The sequence below is a fragment of the Neodiprion lecontei genome, chromosome 6 (genome assembly GCF_021901455.1).
Source record: "Neodiprion lecontei isolate iyNeoLeco1 chromosome 6, iyNeoLeco1.1, whole genome shotgun sequence".
Classification (NCBI taxonomy): domain Eukaryota; kingdom Metazoa; phylum Arthropoda; class Insecta; order Hymenoptera; family Diprionidae; genus Neodiprion; species Neodiprion lecontei.
Genome location: NC_060265.1, coordinates 24,681,253 through 24,697,067, shown reverse-complemented (window position 1 = coordinate 24,697,067; position 15,815 = coordinate 24,681,253). Strand labels below are relative to the sequence as shown.

Below are 15,815 nucleotides of genomic sequence, written 5' to 3'. Positions count from 1 at the left end.
TATGCAAACTTTTTTGACAATAGATTTCTTCTATCTTATATTTACAGCCGAACAGAACATACTATCTCGAAGATCCCGATGGTTTCGCGCTGGAATGGTGCCGCGCGATTGAAGAGATGCGAGTCCATTATGACGGTCTCCAGGAATCCACGGCTTGAGTAAAAAAAAAAAAAAAAACAAGTGAAAGAAGTAAAAATCGCAAAGATAAAATCTCATTAAAAACAAGATTCAAATGTCAAAGAAAAAACATTAAAGTCTGCGAGAGGTGCCTGATGATATAGCGAGAATTGAATTGAAATAAGCTAATTGATGTGAGTTGTTTATATGCATATTATCGCGTGTATAGACTAGAGTTTAATACGTGATTTAGGCAATTTTAGGCTAAATTCAAAGTTGTACCGTTATTACTTATAGTTGTGTTTTTCTATTTATTAAGTTAGGCACCTGTGAAGCGTTGCGTCGCTGGACATAGAAGTTTTTGCTAAATTAAAACGAGCTGGATTTACATCGCTGGTTTCAACGATTTTGTAGCAGAAATGAAAAAAGTAGAAAAAGCTATCTCAGTATCTTCACATTGTTGTAAATTTTACAGTTCACCACTGCATCACTGGAATAGAGCTCACGTGAAAGTGGAAATTCAAATAATTAGTTACAAACCATTCGGTTGGGCAAAATCTTCAATCTTGTCAATTATAAGACTTTTCTCTCTCCAATTGCTTAAATCAGATTTCATCGTATTTTTCTATTTCCTTGTTTTTTTTCTAGCAAAATTTCGATTTGACCAGTGACGTAAATTCGTGTCTATATTGAATTGAAAACATCTTGCGCTTCTATTTAGCAAATTTAGCAAATATATAGCAAAGAAATAGTGAATATATATATATATAGCATAGTCAAATACGTTTGGACCTGAAAGTCCTTAGATAGCAAATGTAGGATAAATTTAAGAGAACCAAAAAGAAAGCGAATAAACGCGATGGCGGACAATTTTGCAGCTTTAATTTACGTTGCCTGAAGTATACGGGTTTTCGTATTCGTATGCGGTTCTGTAAATATTAGCAAGTAATTTCAAACAGGCTACGTAAAACAACTCAGTCCGACCCCAAGTGTTTTCACGGTGAATATTTACAATGGCGCCCTCGCGGACATCACCTAAACAGTGTGACGTAGCAAAGACATTTGCATACAGCAAATATTGCTTAACTCATTTCTCGCTTGTACTAAGGAACGGAAAGTTAAGTTAAAAGAAGAGGAGAAAGAAAGAAAAGGAACTGAATAGCCGAATAAGAGGTATATCTTTGCCTCAAAGACTTGAATTGAAACATTATTCTGTTCATAGCTTAAGAATCACTAAAGACCATACCATAGTATATAGTACTCCGTGTATAATGTTCATGTTGGCTAATTATTATTATATCTTAGGTAATAATATTTAAATAGTTAGTTATATCTGTTCGTTAATTTATGGTGAATGGCGAAGTGTCGTCTGTTATTTATTTCGTGTATTTAAATGTTTATAAAGATTATCGAAATCTTATTAGAAATTATCTTGTAAATAGCAAATCAAACCAGCCACTATCTTTCGTCGCAGGGCGGGTTAAACTGCTGCCTAATCTGTATGATATTATCTGTATATTAGATGTTTATTAGTTATGTATAGTTAGGTAATTTGTAAATTATAACGTTAGGAGAGCTAGGTTGTATTCTTCGGGGCAGTTTAACCCATGTATTTTTTTTATATAAACAGGGTATATCATTGATTGTGGAGCTGCAGTTTGTATGGAAGTTCGTAAAAATTATGAAAAATTCTCTCGTGAGTTTTTCAGAATTGTCCCCGATCTCAGTGGCTTTTCCAAAATGACCGCTTTTGGCGGGTCGCGTACAGAATGGGCGGACAGAAATGCAAACGGACGCAAAACGGTCGATGTTCTTTTATTGATAACAAGATAGTTGTGGCGTCGAAAAATTTTGGCTGAATATGCATTTCCGAAATCAATATTCACAAAGTATCTAGTATTAGTTCGTAACGCGACTTTGTGCATTTTGAAGGGCGAAAGTGTTCCTTCTACTGTAAACTTTACAAAATCTATCGTTTTAAATAGGTGTTGCAAACTTTAATGTGGAAATCTATCTCGAAACGGGATCATAGCTTTGAAATATCAATTATTAAATTTGAAGCAATGATTTCGTTGTTGTAAGCTTATGAAAAGGTCATAGTTCTCTATAAAGCCAACTCTTAGATAAATTAAATAAAGTTAACATTAGTTAATTTAATAATTTATGTTAGATTTACTCGAACTCAAAACAATGAGACACAACAATGCAAGCAATATCAGTGAATGCCTTGCATATCTAGTTTTTCTCTAAACAGAAAAAAAGTTAATTACTTCAATTATTTTAATATATTTAATTTCGATGGAATATTATTCAACTATTAATCGCAGTATTATTACATGTACGTAGATTCTCATACATATATAAAAAAAAAAAAAAAAAAGAAATATTGTATTTTCTATACACCATAAAAATACACATACAGGAATACACAGAAATCACTTTATAAGACTATGTAAATACTTAGTGAGTAAAGTTATTGGCGAGAAAACAACCTTATTAACGTGAACATCAAATTTATTCATAGTAAAATTTCAGAAATATCGCATTACCTGTGACTAATTATTCAAATTCAAAACCTTCCACGAAATTCCAAATCCTGATCTGTTTTCGAAAGCCTACCTCTCATTTACGAAATGAATTTAACCAATTGGAGTTGAGAATTCAAGGCGGGACTTCGTGAATACTACCGACACTTAAATATACGAAGAGGGAAGATTTGTTGCGGCAAGGGACATTTATTTGACAAGCCAAATACAATGAATCAAGAATATTATTATCTGAAAACGGCAGGGTTGACACGAAAAACTAGTACCAAGTTACATAATTTTCACCGTTGGGTAAAACTAGTAGTTGATTTAACGGGGATGTATGATATATACCTGAAGTTCCGATCGATCGCGTTTGATCGTAAACTATGCCTGCTGCTAATACATACTGTGATTCGATAATGAATTTCTGAAAAGTGATTGTAACCTGAACAGCTATTCAAGAGTGTGACGTGTAAATTGTAGCTGAATATTGCACTGATCTATTAATACATTATTCGAACCAATTTCGATCAGGTATTAAATATTTAACTGTAAAAATCGTCATTCCGGATAAAATTGATGAATTTAACACGTCCTTTATCAGCATATATATATTATCGGATTCACTAGAGATGCAATTTTTTAATTTTTCATAACGATATCGGTAATAGTTTTGTAACAAACACGTAGCGGTCTACAGCATACCCGACCTGAACCCCGTCGAACAGCTTACGATAAAAACAGCTTGTGAAGTGATCGGCGGAACCTTAACAGTTAAGTGGTAGCGTTATCTTGGGAAATATTTGTAAACTATAGAAGGTCGAACTACGGTTCTGCACTGCATGAATTACTCGTACGGTACGAGGTATGAAAAAACCCCCCACAGATTCAATTGCGATGCATATACCGCAGTGATATACTAAAATACGTATGGCATAACGCTGACTAAATATATTCAATCACCACTAGACCCATCAATTTATATGAGGTTGCCGGAAATTAGGCAGCCGGTAAAGAAGATTCCAAATCAGGGCTCTGCGAACTGTGCATTACAAGTTTCCTGCGGTCAGGCGCTTTACGGGCCAATCATTTCCAGTTACAATTTCACATTCCGGTTGCATCTAACAGATAAGCACCAGCCATCGCGATAACTGGGTATACATAAGGTATACTAGATTGCAACGACTTAGGCGGTCATAACAGGAAGTGAATAAACTTGTTTCGCCAAGTCATACACCGTTCCAAACAAGTGCCCAAGTTTCCAGACCTGTATGTAAGAACCGTGCACTCCATGGCATGATAGAGAACGAGGAGATTTCTGATTGGTCGAGAGAATGTGAGTCTAAAGCGGGAGTAGACGAAAATAGAAGGATATATACCTATTACTATAGGAACTAAGAGAATGAGACAACTTCTGGTTTGGGCCCTTTCCTTTAAGCGTTGTTTCATCACTCCCTGGAGGGTTACTAATTCGGGTGAATGGAGAACGAATTTTTGTCCAATCGGATACCACATATGAATGTTCGCAAGCGCATGCGTTATGCGTTTGAAGACGATACCGTGACCTCGGAATCACGTGGTATCAAGTCCGCGGATAAATAATACTGCTAAGCTTTGAATCAAGAAAGCGAGGTTGAAGTTAGTAACGTTATTGTAATGAATCATTCGAGTAAAGATGTATATTTTCTTAATTTTTAAATTTTTTTGAAAGAACTAAGCTATCGAAATATGAGTGTGTTTTGTTTCATTATGGTTTACTAAATTACAAACAATTTTAAACGATTCGTTACGCTAATGTTACTAATTTCAATATTATTCAAGAAAGGCCAGAAGGAAAAAAATAGGGAGCGATCAATTTTTGAAAATTCACAATTCACACGCAAGATTATTGCGTGTGCGAAACATTATATCAGATATTTTTTGTGAAGAGTTGAGTATTCCACGAAGTTTCGTATGTTGTTAATATTTGATCAAATAAAGTATTTTTGATTATCTAAACTGTTCACGTTGGAGGACTTCTAATCCACACGATCTTAAAATTTATCACATTAATGCATCACGTTCTACGAGAAAACGATTAGAGCTACCATCATTACAGTTTAACGGAACGGCGGAGAAATAAACATAAAAGTTTTTATTTAGAAGGAAATCCATGTGATTTGCCATCACTTAAATCTTCTTCAATTGAAGTTACTGAATCTTATATACACATTGTAGTATATCAACGTGATGAACTTCAACCTTGGACATTTACTTACTTCGTGTCAAATAGAGTGGAATCGAAAATTCTAAGACTGGATGACGTCTCAGAAAGTCGCAAATTAATTCCTATCATTTTGATGTCACGGTCTGCCGAAACCGAATTAATAAACTGTCGGCAAGGATAATTACTCTACTATCCTATTACTAATTTTCCACGCTGCCAGTATCGAATCACGATGTGGACAGGCAGAGCGTCAAGATATAAATGGAATCTTACCTTTCCCATGATGTCTAAGGGATGTCAATCCACTTGGCCGCAGGTCTCCAATTTGCAGCTAACTTTTCAGCAACGCAGCGACGTTCGTTCGTATCCCAGTATTCTTCAAAATGCACACAAGGCAGTTGACTTTCACAGTTCAATTAGATGTATCACGTAACCGATGAAAATTTGCACGATACCCGTCGGTTCACGCACTCTGGAAATACCGGCGCACTGATTCCAGGTCATCTACACTAGATGCACAGACTCGAATAACGATACACTTACCTGACGATCAAAACCAAACTCACCCCGACTCACAAGTGATCGTTCAAAGAATGAGAAAGCACTGTTACAAGGAAGGAAAACAAACTGCTGCCAACACAAAACGGCAAACAATCGACGTACTCCGAAATGTGTGCTAGCATGTGTAAAATTTCGGAACGTTCGGGCGTTTCACGAAAAAAAACAAAAACAAACAAGAAGTAGAATGCGACAGCTATTTTTAAGAATCGGATACAAGATATGATTCTCAGTACGTCCGTTTCGAAATCACAAATCGTGCATATTCATCCTCGTTAGAAAACAACCGTTCCGAAGTAGCACACATTTCAGAATACGTCCAATGAACCGCCATTTGATTCCAAGAAGTTGATAACAAAAGCGCATCTCGCCGGTTTATTTTCTACACGGAGTTCGGGACGCGATCAGCCTTTGTTTTTCTCTAATCGAGATCCGATACCGGCATGGAACAACTAATCACTTCTTACTTTTGAACAAAGGAGATGGGTCTACTCTCTGACAATACTGCCTATAAGAATATTTAAGAATTAATGAATCACATTATCTGGTAGCACCAAATACACAGCGTCGAGACTCACCGCGACGCGTCTTGACTTATCGAAATTCCAGGTGTTTCTGCGAGCTGATTAAAGTTAGTCGCTGACGACTCGAGCGCCGCTTCGGTTACGCTCGTCAAAATTCGGCAAAGTCCGTAGCTATTGCATATACCAGGCGACGAACGTACATTATATACGGATGAATATTTTCATTTTCATAAAATTAAAATTGGATGATAGAATGTATTTCTTCACTTTGTTACACGAAACAGTTTTCATAGACAGAAGGGAAGAAGAAGAAACAGTATTCTTTTTTTCACACGCCATGCCAATCAGAGGGTTGCTGTATGCAAATAGCATGAGAACCTGCATCTGCGTGCAAACGGGCCACCAAATTGAATAAAGCTGACTTAGCTATACGTATTCATTTGTCTAGCAGTAAAATATGTACCAAAATAAATGGCATTACAAAAATTTGTTTCTTAAATCTACTTTTCTTCATTGTGTAATGCTGGAAATCGGTGCTCATCTCATCATCAGCGAACCGTTGGAGAATCTTCATCGCAGAATAATTTCAATATTTTCAGTTTGATACAAGCGACGACTGAAGAATTTTTAATTTGACAGTATTCTGAATGTGAAGACAGGTTAACAATCATGATGTTTGTTCGCTCAAGTATGGGTAGATATGTGCCTTTTTAATTCTGGCATATTCTTTGGAAAGGTCTTACATTTGTGACATTGTAGAGGACGTTTTAAATAACCATCACATTCTTCGCAGCTCATTTTTTTTATTTTTCCATTCTCTCGCAGTTCTTTTCGAATACCTGAAATAATAGCCAACTGTAAGTATTACTTAATGAGGAAGTAAAGCTCTGATATCTGTAATATTATATAACCCTCGTGGAAAAAAAACCCAAATTGGGTGTAAATTCATACCCTAACTTTTTTCTTATGGGAAGTTAGCATTATCTATGTGTTGGGGGTACGAATTTACACCCAAGTGGGGTTTTTTTTTCCGTGAGGGAAGGAAATAGTTGACGTTGTTGAAGGAAAATCATCCAACATACACTTACTTTGTGAAGATTTAAAAAAAGGACTCGTGAATGAATTCCAATGGACTTTGGTCTTCAAACAAGGGCTGTTGAAATCTGTGCTTATAACATGAAGGTGTAATCTTTGCATGTTCGGAACTGCATGGTATCCTATTCTGCATACCATTAAGAAAAAATTTCAGACATTGAATGGAGCGAGTTGGTGGGTAACATTTGCAAAATGTGTGAAAGTGGAATAAGAATCCCGTCTTACTTAAATTCTTTGTGTGAATATTTCTCTGTCATATTTTTTGCCACATCATCCATATGCTTTAAAAGGTCCTCGTGTTCTTTTCGAAGGCTTAGGATTCCAGAAATCTCTAACTTTGGCAATATCAGAAAGTGAAATTCAGCTTTTGGAAACTTGTCCTTTATAACAACAACTTTGTCATCTTCTTCAACACGTAATTCAGGGTCCTTCATAGAATCAATCAATCCTAAAGCCCAGTATCCCTTTTTGGCAGCTGGTTGATCGCTCGACGCATTCGGATTCAATTTATGCTTACTCATAGTTGCCAATACTGTTTTAACCCTTGTAATTTTGAATGAAAAATTGAAAAATTGTCTCCCGTAATTTGAAAATAAGAATGCGTTCAACGCGTGCATGACATAAACACGATCACATCGCTCAATCAGTCTACTCCATTTGGATTATTTTCACTCATTCTTGTCATGTTCAAATTTCATCCACTATTTACTTAAAACCCATGCAAAGTATTTGATGATTCAACAAACTAAAGATTCTCATATTTTATTAAATATCTCAACAACCACGATCCAACTGTACAGTGTACAACCATAGAGTAGATACTTTTAAAGATGCGGTAGCCGTTACGAAAATTTTGCGTTAAGGGAAAAACTTGGCTGACTGGTGGCTACCCAAAGATACTCTTTCGTGGGTGGCTACCATGGGAACTAGCGATCGAGTTGTGATGAAGAACACCCATCTTCTCACCTAAGGCTTCTCATTTATTGAACATTGTGTAGAACACGGTGGGGTCAAATATTTTATGCAGAGGATTTATTTGGAATTGCGATAGTATTGTGATAATTTACAATGGCAGAATTTGTTGAGAAACGATGCGAGGATATGATCCCTGAATTGGAACAACTGGAGCGGATAAAGATTTTCGATAAAAATGAAATAAGGTTAGTTTTGAGGTTATATCCCGTTGTAATCTACCGAATGTTCGATACGCAGTAAAACACAAGTTACACAATATAACGTTACTCGCAGTAATTCTTTCAAAATTTTGTACGATGATTCATTCCGTCTCACGAATTTACCTTTCAGAGGGATCGCCAAAAAGCGTAAAGAATACGAGTACAAAATCCAACGTCATACCAAGTGCAAGGAAGACTATTTGCGCTATATACAGTACGAGATGGACTTGCTCAAACTTATTAGACAACGTAGAGATGTAAAGATAATAATTTCTGTAATTTTAGTTATCTATCGTGTTTCAAGGCTGCTATAATACCATTTTAATGTTTTCAGAAACTAGGTATAAATCAAAAAAAATCAGACATCGACTACACCATTGCAAATAAAGTCAACGTACTGTATAAGCAAGCTATTTTCAAGTTCCAAGATGATTTGAGATTCTGGATTGCTTATATGAAATTTTGTAAACATGTTGTAAGTTTGAATGGGAAAATTTTATACCATAATTCCTATAAAGTTTTCGTACAGTGCGGCAGTCGCGACTACTGTACAATTTTGTTAATTGTCTTTTTTTTTATAGCGTTTTCACAGCAGTATTAGTCGCATGATGGGAAGAATGTTGCAAGTTCACCAAGATAAGCCAAAATGTTGGCACATCGCTGCACGGTGGGAAGCGGAAGAGGCACACAACATTCAAAATGCACGACAGTTCTTGCTAAGGGGTCTACATTTTCATCCAGATTCTCAGTTACTCTTTACTGATGCTTTTAAGTAAGGCTCGGAGTCAAACGTCTAACCAACATGCTCCAATTGCTTCTCATTTTCTCGTACAAATTCATTAGATAAAGCTATAGAACTACACTTTACCAATTACTATTTGGTGGATAACAAAATGCTGTACTAATTTTCTTATGCTATCACAGATTAGAATTATCGGAGGCTTTGGCTAACAAACAAAACGCTTCAAGTGTCAACGATACCCCAACACCAGCTACAAACGATGAAGATGTGCCTATCGAGTTGAAACGAGCCTACGTCATATATCTCCAAGCGTTCAAACGCATTAAAGATATTAAATTTATAATAGATTTGTTGAATATTGCAAAGGAACATAGCAATACTGAAAAAATTCAGAACAAAATTGTCTCGTAAGTAACATTCATGGCCATTGAATTTGATCGTTTTTTCAAAGAATGCGTTTTAATAACAGGAAGTGTTGTTTTGTAGTGATATCGTGGAAGAATATGCTCACGAACCTCTGATGTGGGATACAATGGCTCGGCGGGAACTTGAAGGCCTTGTTTTACCATCCGGTAATGACACACCAATGGAAATTGATTCGACGGCACAAAGTTCTCTCCGAGATCGCATCAGTCTATGCAATGAAGTCTATCAAACTGCTGTAAAAAAAATAAAAACTGAAGAAATGTGGTCTTTATATATAGATTGTATATTGGAAATTAATCATGAGACTGGTTCTCTACCGAATTACAAAAGAAAGCTACTTAGAAATGCTTTGACACAAGCTCACCAGGCTGGTAAATTAAGAGAAAAATATTATTTGCAATGGGTCAGTTCACATGTATTTTCATGCCACAGAATACTTGACCTATCTTGTGAAGAAAATCATTTATTTGATTAGAATTTTTTAATTTTCAGATTGGCATGCTGAGTACTAATAAGAAAGACGAGAATGATCAAAAACGATTGTACGAAGTTCTATGTTGGGCTACAGATGCATTACCGAAAAGCGTCGATCTTTGGCAAGCAAGATTAAGATATCATCTTGCCTTTGGCCAAGAAGATAGTGCCACAGCTGCTTTTGTCAAGGTAACAAGAAAAAATGCAGTTCATTCCAAAGATGTAATACATATTTTTAATGAACGTTAATACTACTGATTCTATGGGGAAAGTTTTATTTATATATTCAAAAATTCAGATTTGAGTTGAAGGGATAAATAGATAGAAATGGAATAGTTGATAATGATCAATAGGCGAAGTATTGCCATGATAATTAAATTATCCAACCCTAATCTTGTCCCTTACACTTTCTGAATTATTAGGCAACGGAAATTTTGGGGGAAAAGTCACTGCCCTTATGGAAAATGAGGTTGTTGCACGTTCAGACTAAGAGCCCAGAGGAAACCGAACAAATTTTTCAAGCAGCGTTACAAGAGGGGCCAACTATTGCAAAGGATATGAAACCGACATACATCGAATGGCTAGTTCTCACCAAAAGTAAACTGACGATTATGCATTGAGTTCAAGAACCGACTTGTAGTCAGAATGGTTTTAAATATTTGATGAATATAAAATTTGATATCAATTATGTTTTTCGTTTAGGTATTCAAGTTGCACGAAAGGTATACGATAATTTGTGCCTTCAACCACCCCCCTGCTTGGAATTGCACAAGAAAATGGCTGCTATAGAAATGATGCAGCCTGAGGTGTCGTTGAAACATGCTCGCCGTCCACATGAAATGGCTACATTGCAGTTTGGCAAAACAAATACAGATGTATGGATGGACTACATTATGTTTGAGTTAAAAGCAGGAGACCCCAAAAAGGTGGGTGAAATTCATGTGAGAGCTGTGAAAACATTGGAAGCCGTGCTTACAGATAATTTCATTTCTGAATTCAGTTTGATTAAAACGAATTCAGACGCTATTGAACAAGTCCAATGAGTCATAAATCAACGTCCAACATTACTGTATACAAATATCATAGGATTTGTATAAGAATTATTATATGCACGTTACTACCGATATTATACATCGAATTTGCATGTGACAAAACTCACATACATGTTCAAAATGATTCGTTAATCACAGTACGTACAAATATGTACCTACCTATATGATGTAAATAATAAGAATTGTTCTTGGTTTTTGTAATAAAATCAATCCTGGAGATCATCTCATGTTAGTTTGATTTTATTATATTTATAAATCTCCTCCATTGCTCCATCACAATATTAATATTGATTGCAAATTCATAAAAACACACTTCTAAGATAGAATTATGAAAACCGTGGCTCGCTAGTTCATGCGAAATTTTCTCTGAAATATTTGAATTCTTATGATTCAATTGGTATTTCTTGCTCCATGCGCGTCAGCACTATATTGCGATCAGTTTCATTGGCCAATGGTGCGCGGTCGCCTGTTTTTAATCGAGCTCTCATATCCAAGCACATGATGTCTGTCATCAGAGAATGCTGCTTGTCATCCAAGTTTTTGTCAATACGAATCAGGAGTGATTCCAAGCCGTTGTATGTTGCTCTAAAATAATATACAATATGTTTCAAGGATATATTGGTCTTAAACTTCCATCCAATATTAATTTAATTTAATTTCTATGAGTTTCAACGTACTTCGCACAATTGATTTTATTTATAAGATCTTCTCGAGTTTGTCTTAATTGCAATACTTCATCCTTGAGCCCCAAATCTGCCTCATCTCTACAAAGCTCAAAACCCGGACGATATGTACGATTTTCCAATCTTGTCTCAGCACACTTAATTGCATCAATTTTAGCCAAAAGTGCATCTTCCAATCTTGCTATCTCTTTCAACATTATATCTATTTCCTTTTGCATCTAGAAAAGATTCTTATTATCTAAATGGGACACTAAACTCCAGACGTGGAATACGTGATTTTGCAACTCATTCATTGTTTATAATTTGCCGAATATTACGTACTTTCATTTTTTGCCAGTCTAGTTCGTTTCGCGCTTTTTGCGTTTGATATATTCTCTTTCGCAACGTAAAGTCTGAGACATCTTGCTGAGCTCTTATATCATTCCTGGCTCTTTCTCTAACAACTTGCATGGCCTCTCGAAAATTGTATGTGTCACTCATTTCGTTATCAGCTAAAAGTTTGGAGTAGCGACAGTGGTCCTTCCATGCTTCGTAAGAGATAGTTCTGTGAGATGGAAAACAAATTTAATATTCGTCTACAATAAGTTTCAACGAAAATAACGAAATCTTACTTTTTTGGTGTCCTCAAAGCATTTGGTTTATAGCTAATATTAGCACAAGTACGGTTTAAGTTCAGATTTTCCGTGTCAATTTCAATGGTATCAATTTTATCTTGCAAATCGAGTCCAACTTTAAACTTTACTTCTTCCAAACGGTTCAACTTTTCCCATGCCGCTTGAACTCTGTTCAACGGGAACAACAGTATGAAAACAAACCCTCTTACAAAATTGAGCTTCAATTGTTTACCTATTGGTTAATAACTGCTTAACGCCTTCGATAACACAAAGCTCCTTTTTCAACTCATCATTAGCCTCGTCATAAGTTAGTTCCGTACCCCTTCTGCAATCTCTCATCGAAATACACTCAGCAGTAACTTGGAGTGGCAAGTTCAAGTTTTCCAACTCTTTTTCAGTGTCGCTACGTTCATCTTTCAAAAGTTGTATTTCGTGATTTAATTTCTCAAGTTGTTTTTCAGTGAGTTCACGCCATCTTGACAGTTCAGTAACTCTTGAAACAGATAGTGTATACATGTAGCATAGGTCATTTTTATGAGATGTTACGAAATTTTCCTACTATGTTGAATCGTAGTTTGTAACTCACCGATCTGCTAGTCGAGTATTATTCATGTACGTATCCCAGTCGGTTTTAATTTTTGTTTCTGAGCGTATCTGACGGGCTGCATTGCGTAATTCAAAGGCGTCATTCCTACGGGTATTGGCAGATTGCTGAAGTTCCCATTGCTTTGCATACCAATCCGGTAAGCCTTGAAATAATAGGTAATATTCTTTAGTTATTCAGTTTATTCAAACACGAGATGTTGTATTACACCTGAATATTGGAAATATGTACAAAAGTATCTTTTTTACAATTAGATATTCATAACTATTATTATACTGTACATATTAATGATATTACAGACAACTTACTAATATGTGGCGTAGGCTTCTCATACGTGGTTACAGATTTAGCCATATTATATATCGGAACTGATTAGATTTAAATAATATTTCGACAATCCAAAGTATAAATTACACGAAGTGTAGGGTTACAAAAAGACTGTGACAGATGTCAGGGTTTGGATGTAATGTAAAATTAAATCAATAGAGGTAAATGAACACAGTCGCCAAGGTAACAGACAAAGGTGTGGTATATTGACGAAACAGCTGTCAAATAAAATATCTTGGCAAAAATCTATGTCCACAATTACACCTTTGTGAGTATCAGCAAGTATCATTGCAAGGAAAGGACTGTTGATATATGGAAACAATCGATGAATTATTTATTACTTTTATTCATCTGCACATCAAATAGTTTAGATATTTGCAAAGGTGTATGAGGTAAAAGAATAAAGTGAGTTCGATTTATTTGCTGCCAGGAAAATGTTCAACTTAGTTCCTACTTTATGAGAACAAAAGAAACGCGGGCCGGCAGTTTTGAATTTTGCATAGCAATTGATGTGATGTAGTAACCTGCTATGCACAGTAGTAAATTGTAATAAAACACGAATAAAATACTATCTTTAAGTGTCACTAAACCCACTAAATACCAATTCTATAGCAGCTTGTACATCTCCGTTGGTGAATTGTAGTGCCTGAACATTGACGGTGTCATCTTGAAGGCCCATTTCATGCATCTGAGTAAGTTGTGTTTGCAATTCCGATGGCTGAGGAAGAACTGGAGGTAAGGGCGGTATAAGAGGTTGCGTAGGACCAGAAGAAAAGGCATGCTGCATGGCTTGGGAAAACATTTCCGTTGTTATTACTCTAGTAGATGAACCACCGCCAGACGTAGATGAGGAATTTGAAAGAGGAAAGCCTCGAGCTCCAGCTCTGACCAAAGCAGCAGCCAGTTGTGCAGTTGTAATAGCCGAGTTGGATTGGTTCCTGGATAGGCCTGTCGGCTGGGCAGAATCTGACGATTGAGAAGAATCCCCTGCCATTTCCTCATCGTCGCTCATATTGTCCAGACTGTAGGAATAGGCAGTGTGATGGGTTGACGATGTTGATGCATTTGAAGTTCCTGCCGAATTACTGTGAGCTTCTTCATGTACCGCAGCAGCAATATGCTGAGCGGCTTCGACCAGACAAGGGTGTAGTTCTGCTATTCTGAACAGAAATTTACTTAATAGCACTTATTTCATATAAATACGTAATCTCTTGTGGTTAATTCAATGACTGATTTAAATGATGCAAACAAGTTTTTTGTACCTTCTCACAGTATCTGGATCGGTAAAGTGAGCCATTAGGTCTGGATCTTGAAGCATAGCGATAGCCACTGAATCGTCACTTAATCCTGGTGATGATGAAATTATATTTTCAATAACTTCAGGTCGTTTGCTCAGTCGCTAAGCAGCCGAATGAAAAAAATTAAACATTACGTGTTTCAACTTTCTCAGATAGTAATAATGTTGATTAATAATAATACATTCATGCATCCAAATGAGAATAAGATTAAATAGAATTACTATACATTAAGCAAATTTTAGGATATTGTAGACTATACTCAGAAGTTACAGTGTTTCTGGTATTTCACAGTATTCTGATGATCGTAATTCAGAAAACAATAGCAATTACATACATGCAGAGCACTGCGCAGAGCAGGATTGACATTGAATGATCGAAAGGCAGAAGCAAGGTGTAAAACGCTAGCTTCGGAAATGGGTTTAGCAGGAACAAGAACTTCTGGTTCTTTTTTTTTCAGTACATGAATCATAACTCCAGATTTTAATCCACACGATGCCAAGGTAGCATCATCCTCCAAAATGCATCCGCAGTAAATTAGTTCTGTAGAAAATAAAATATATATGAATAATATGTAAAATGCTGTTTGTTCTGTTGTCTTATCCACGTTTTTTTGAGATACACTCGATGTGAGTCTCAAGTAGGAACTAAAATATGTGTTGTGATACCAATAACTGTCTGAAAAATACTCTATGAAAGTTTTTTTTCACTCAGTGTTAAGACATAACCATTAATAAGGTTACTGAGAGTATTAAGCTTGAACCGTTTAATACAGATGTTTCACCAAGTTTTATTTTCATTGTCCTTTGTTTGAGTTACGTTAGTTGAGCAAAGTCATCTTACCAAGACATTCTTTCGGGAGGTTAACTTTTAGTGCAGCTTCTGTCTTTAGGTGTTCAACTTTGTTGTCAAGATTGACGTGATCGAGTTTAACTGTAGTGAACGATTGAGGAGTTAAGCGCACTCCCAAAATTAATTTTGATGCCATACTCTTTTACTTGTCTTCACTTTTATTTTACCAAACTCACGACAACTTGTCACTTTCGCAGGCAACCAACGAGTGCCAGCGGGCAGCAAGTTGACGGCTACGACTGTCGACTTTACTATTTGACAACTTCTATCCGTGGGTACCAACAATATCGACAGAGGTACTGGACGCAGATTATACAGCTCAATTTTCTCGGTAACCGTGGTAGGCGGCATCTATCAGGAGGGACAATCAAGCAAGTGTTAATTCGCAAAAAAGTTGCAAATTTCAAAATGATAGAGAGCGAATTTTTCGGATTGAAATTAGTTTGGATTTTCGAGCGTTGAATCGTTTGTCTGGATTTCGTCGAAAATCTCAATTCAATCACAGTTAATAAGTTATATGACAAAATTATTAATTTCGTGTGT

At 36.1% G+C, this 15,815-nt stretch overlaps 5 protein-coding genes across 8 annotated transcripts in view; 2 read left to right on the top strand and 3 right to left on the bottom strand.

The window, feature by feature from the left end:
• Window positions 1–2,665, top strand: part of LOC107223053 (3-phosphoinositide-dependent protein kinase 1) — a 329,093-nt gene extending 326,428 nt beyond the window's left edge. For all 3 annotated transcript variants that reach the window (XM_046744443.1, XM_015662624.2, XM_046744444.1), the window contains one exon: window positions 48–2,665. In XM_046744443.1, the coding sequence (XP_046600399.1) occupies window positions 48–158 (111 nt within the window). In that variant the 3' untranslated portion in view covers window positions 159–2,665. The remainder of the gene's footprint in view (window positions 1–47) is intronic.
• Window positions 2,666–6,168: 3,503 nt separating this feature from the next.
• Window positions 6,169–7,868, bottom strand: LOC107223048 (aprataxin). Its single transcript, XM_015662618.2, has 3 exons — window positions 7,254–7,868; window positions 7,022–7,155; window positions 6,169–6,772 (listed from the first exon to the last, which is right to left on the bottom strand). The coding sequence occupies exons 1-3, from the start codon at window positions 7,643–7,645 to the stop codon at window positions 6,618–6,620; spliced, it is 681 nt and encodes a 226-aa protein (XP_015518104.2). The 5' UTR covers window positions 7,646–7,868; the 3' UTR covers window positions 6,169–6,617.
• Window positions 7,869–7,987: 119 nt separating this feature from the next.
• LOC107223066 (U3 small nucleolar RNA-associated protein 6 homolog) lies at window positions 7,988–11,119 on the top strand. The gene is made up of 9 exons (XM_015662639.2): window positions 7,988–8,188; window positions 8,334–8,460; window positions 8,538–8,678; window positions 8,785–8,975; window positions 9,128–9,352; window positions 9,432–9,774; window positions 9,864–10,034; window positions 10,268–10,442; window positions 10,548–11,119. The coding sequence occupies exons 1-9, from the start codon at window positions 8,097–8,099 to the stop codon at window positions 10,886–10,888; spliced, it is 1,806 nt and encodes a 601-aa protein (XP_015518125.1). The 5' UTR covers window positions 7,988–8,096; the 3' UTR covers window positions 10,889–11,119.
• On the bottom strand, window positions 11,113–13,244 carry LOC107223064 (tektin-2). 2 transcript variants are annotated; one of them, XM_015662637.2, is made up of 7 exons: window positions 13,107–13,244; window positions 12,781–12,943; window positions 12,427–12,687; window positions 12,192–12,362; window positions 11,902–12,124; window positions 11,575–11,798; window positions 11,114–11,482 (listed from the first exon to the last, which is right to left on the bottom strand). In XM_015662637.2, exons 1-7 carry the CDS (start codon window positions 13,150–13,152, stop codon window positions 11,281–11,283), a joined length of 1,290 nt encoding a protein of 429 aa, XP_015518123.1. In that variant the 5' UTR covers window positions 13,153–13,244; the 3' UTR covers window positions 11,114–11,280. The 2 variants fall into 2 exon arrangements, with proteins under 2 accessions (XP_046600401.1, XP_015518123.1); XM_046744445.1 differs by lacking the exon at window positions 12,192–12,362 and having other exon boundaries at window positions 11,113–11,482.
• LOC107223065 (ubiquitin-like protein 7) lies at window positions 12,963–15,567 on the bottom strand. The gene is made up of 4 exons (XM_015662638.2): window positions 15,264–15,567; window positions 14,758–14,963; window positions 14,388–14,524; window positions 12,963–14,285 (listed from the first exon to the last, which is right to left on the bottom strand). The coding sequence occupies exons 1-4, from the start codon at window positions 15,406–15,408 to the stop codon at window positions 13,700–13,702; spliced, it is 1,074 nt and encodes a 357-aa protein (XP_015518124.2). The 5' UTR covers window positions 15,409–15,567; the 3' UTR covers window positions 12,963–13,699.
• Between the last annotated feature and the right edge of the window lie 248 nt (window positions 15,568–15,815).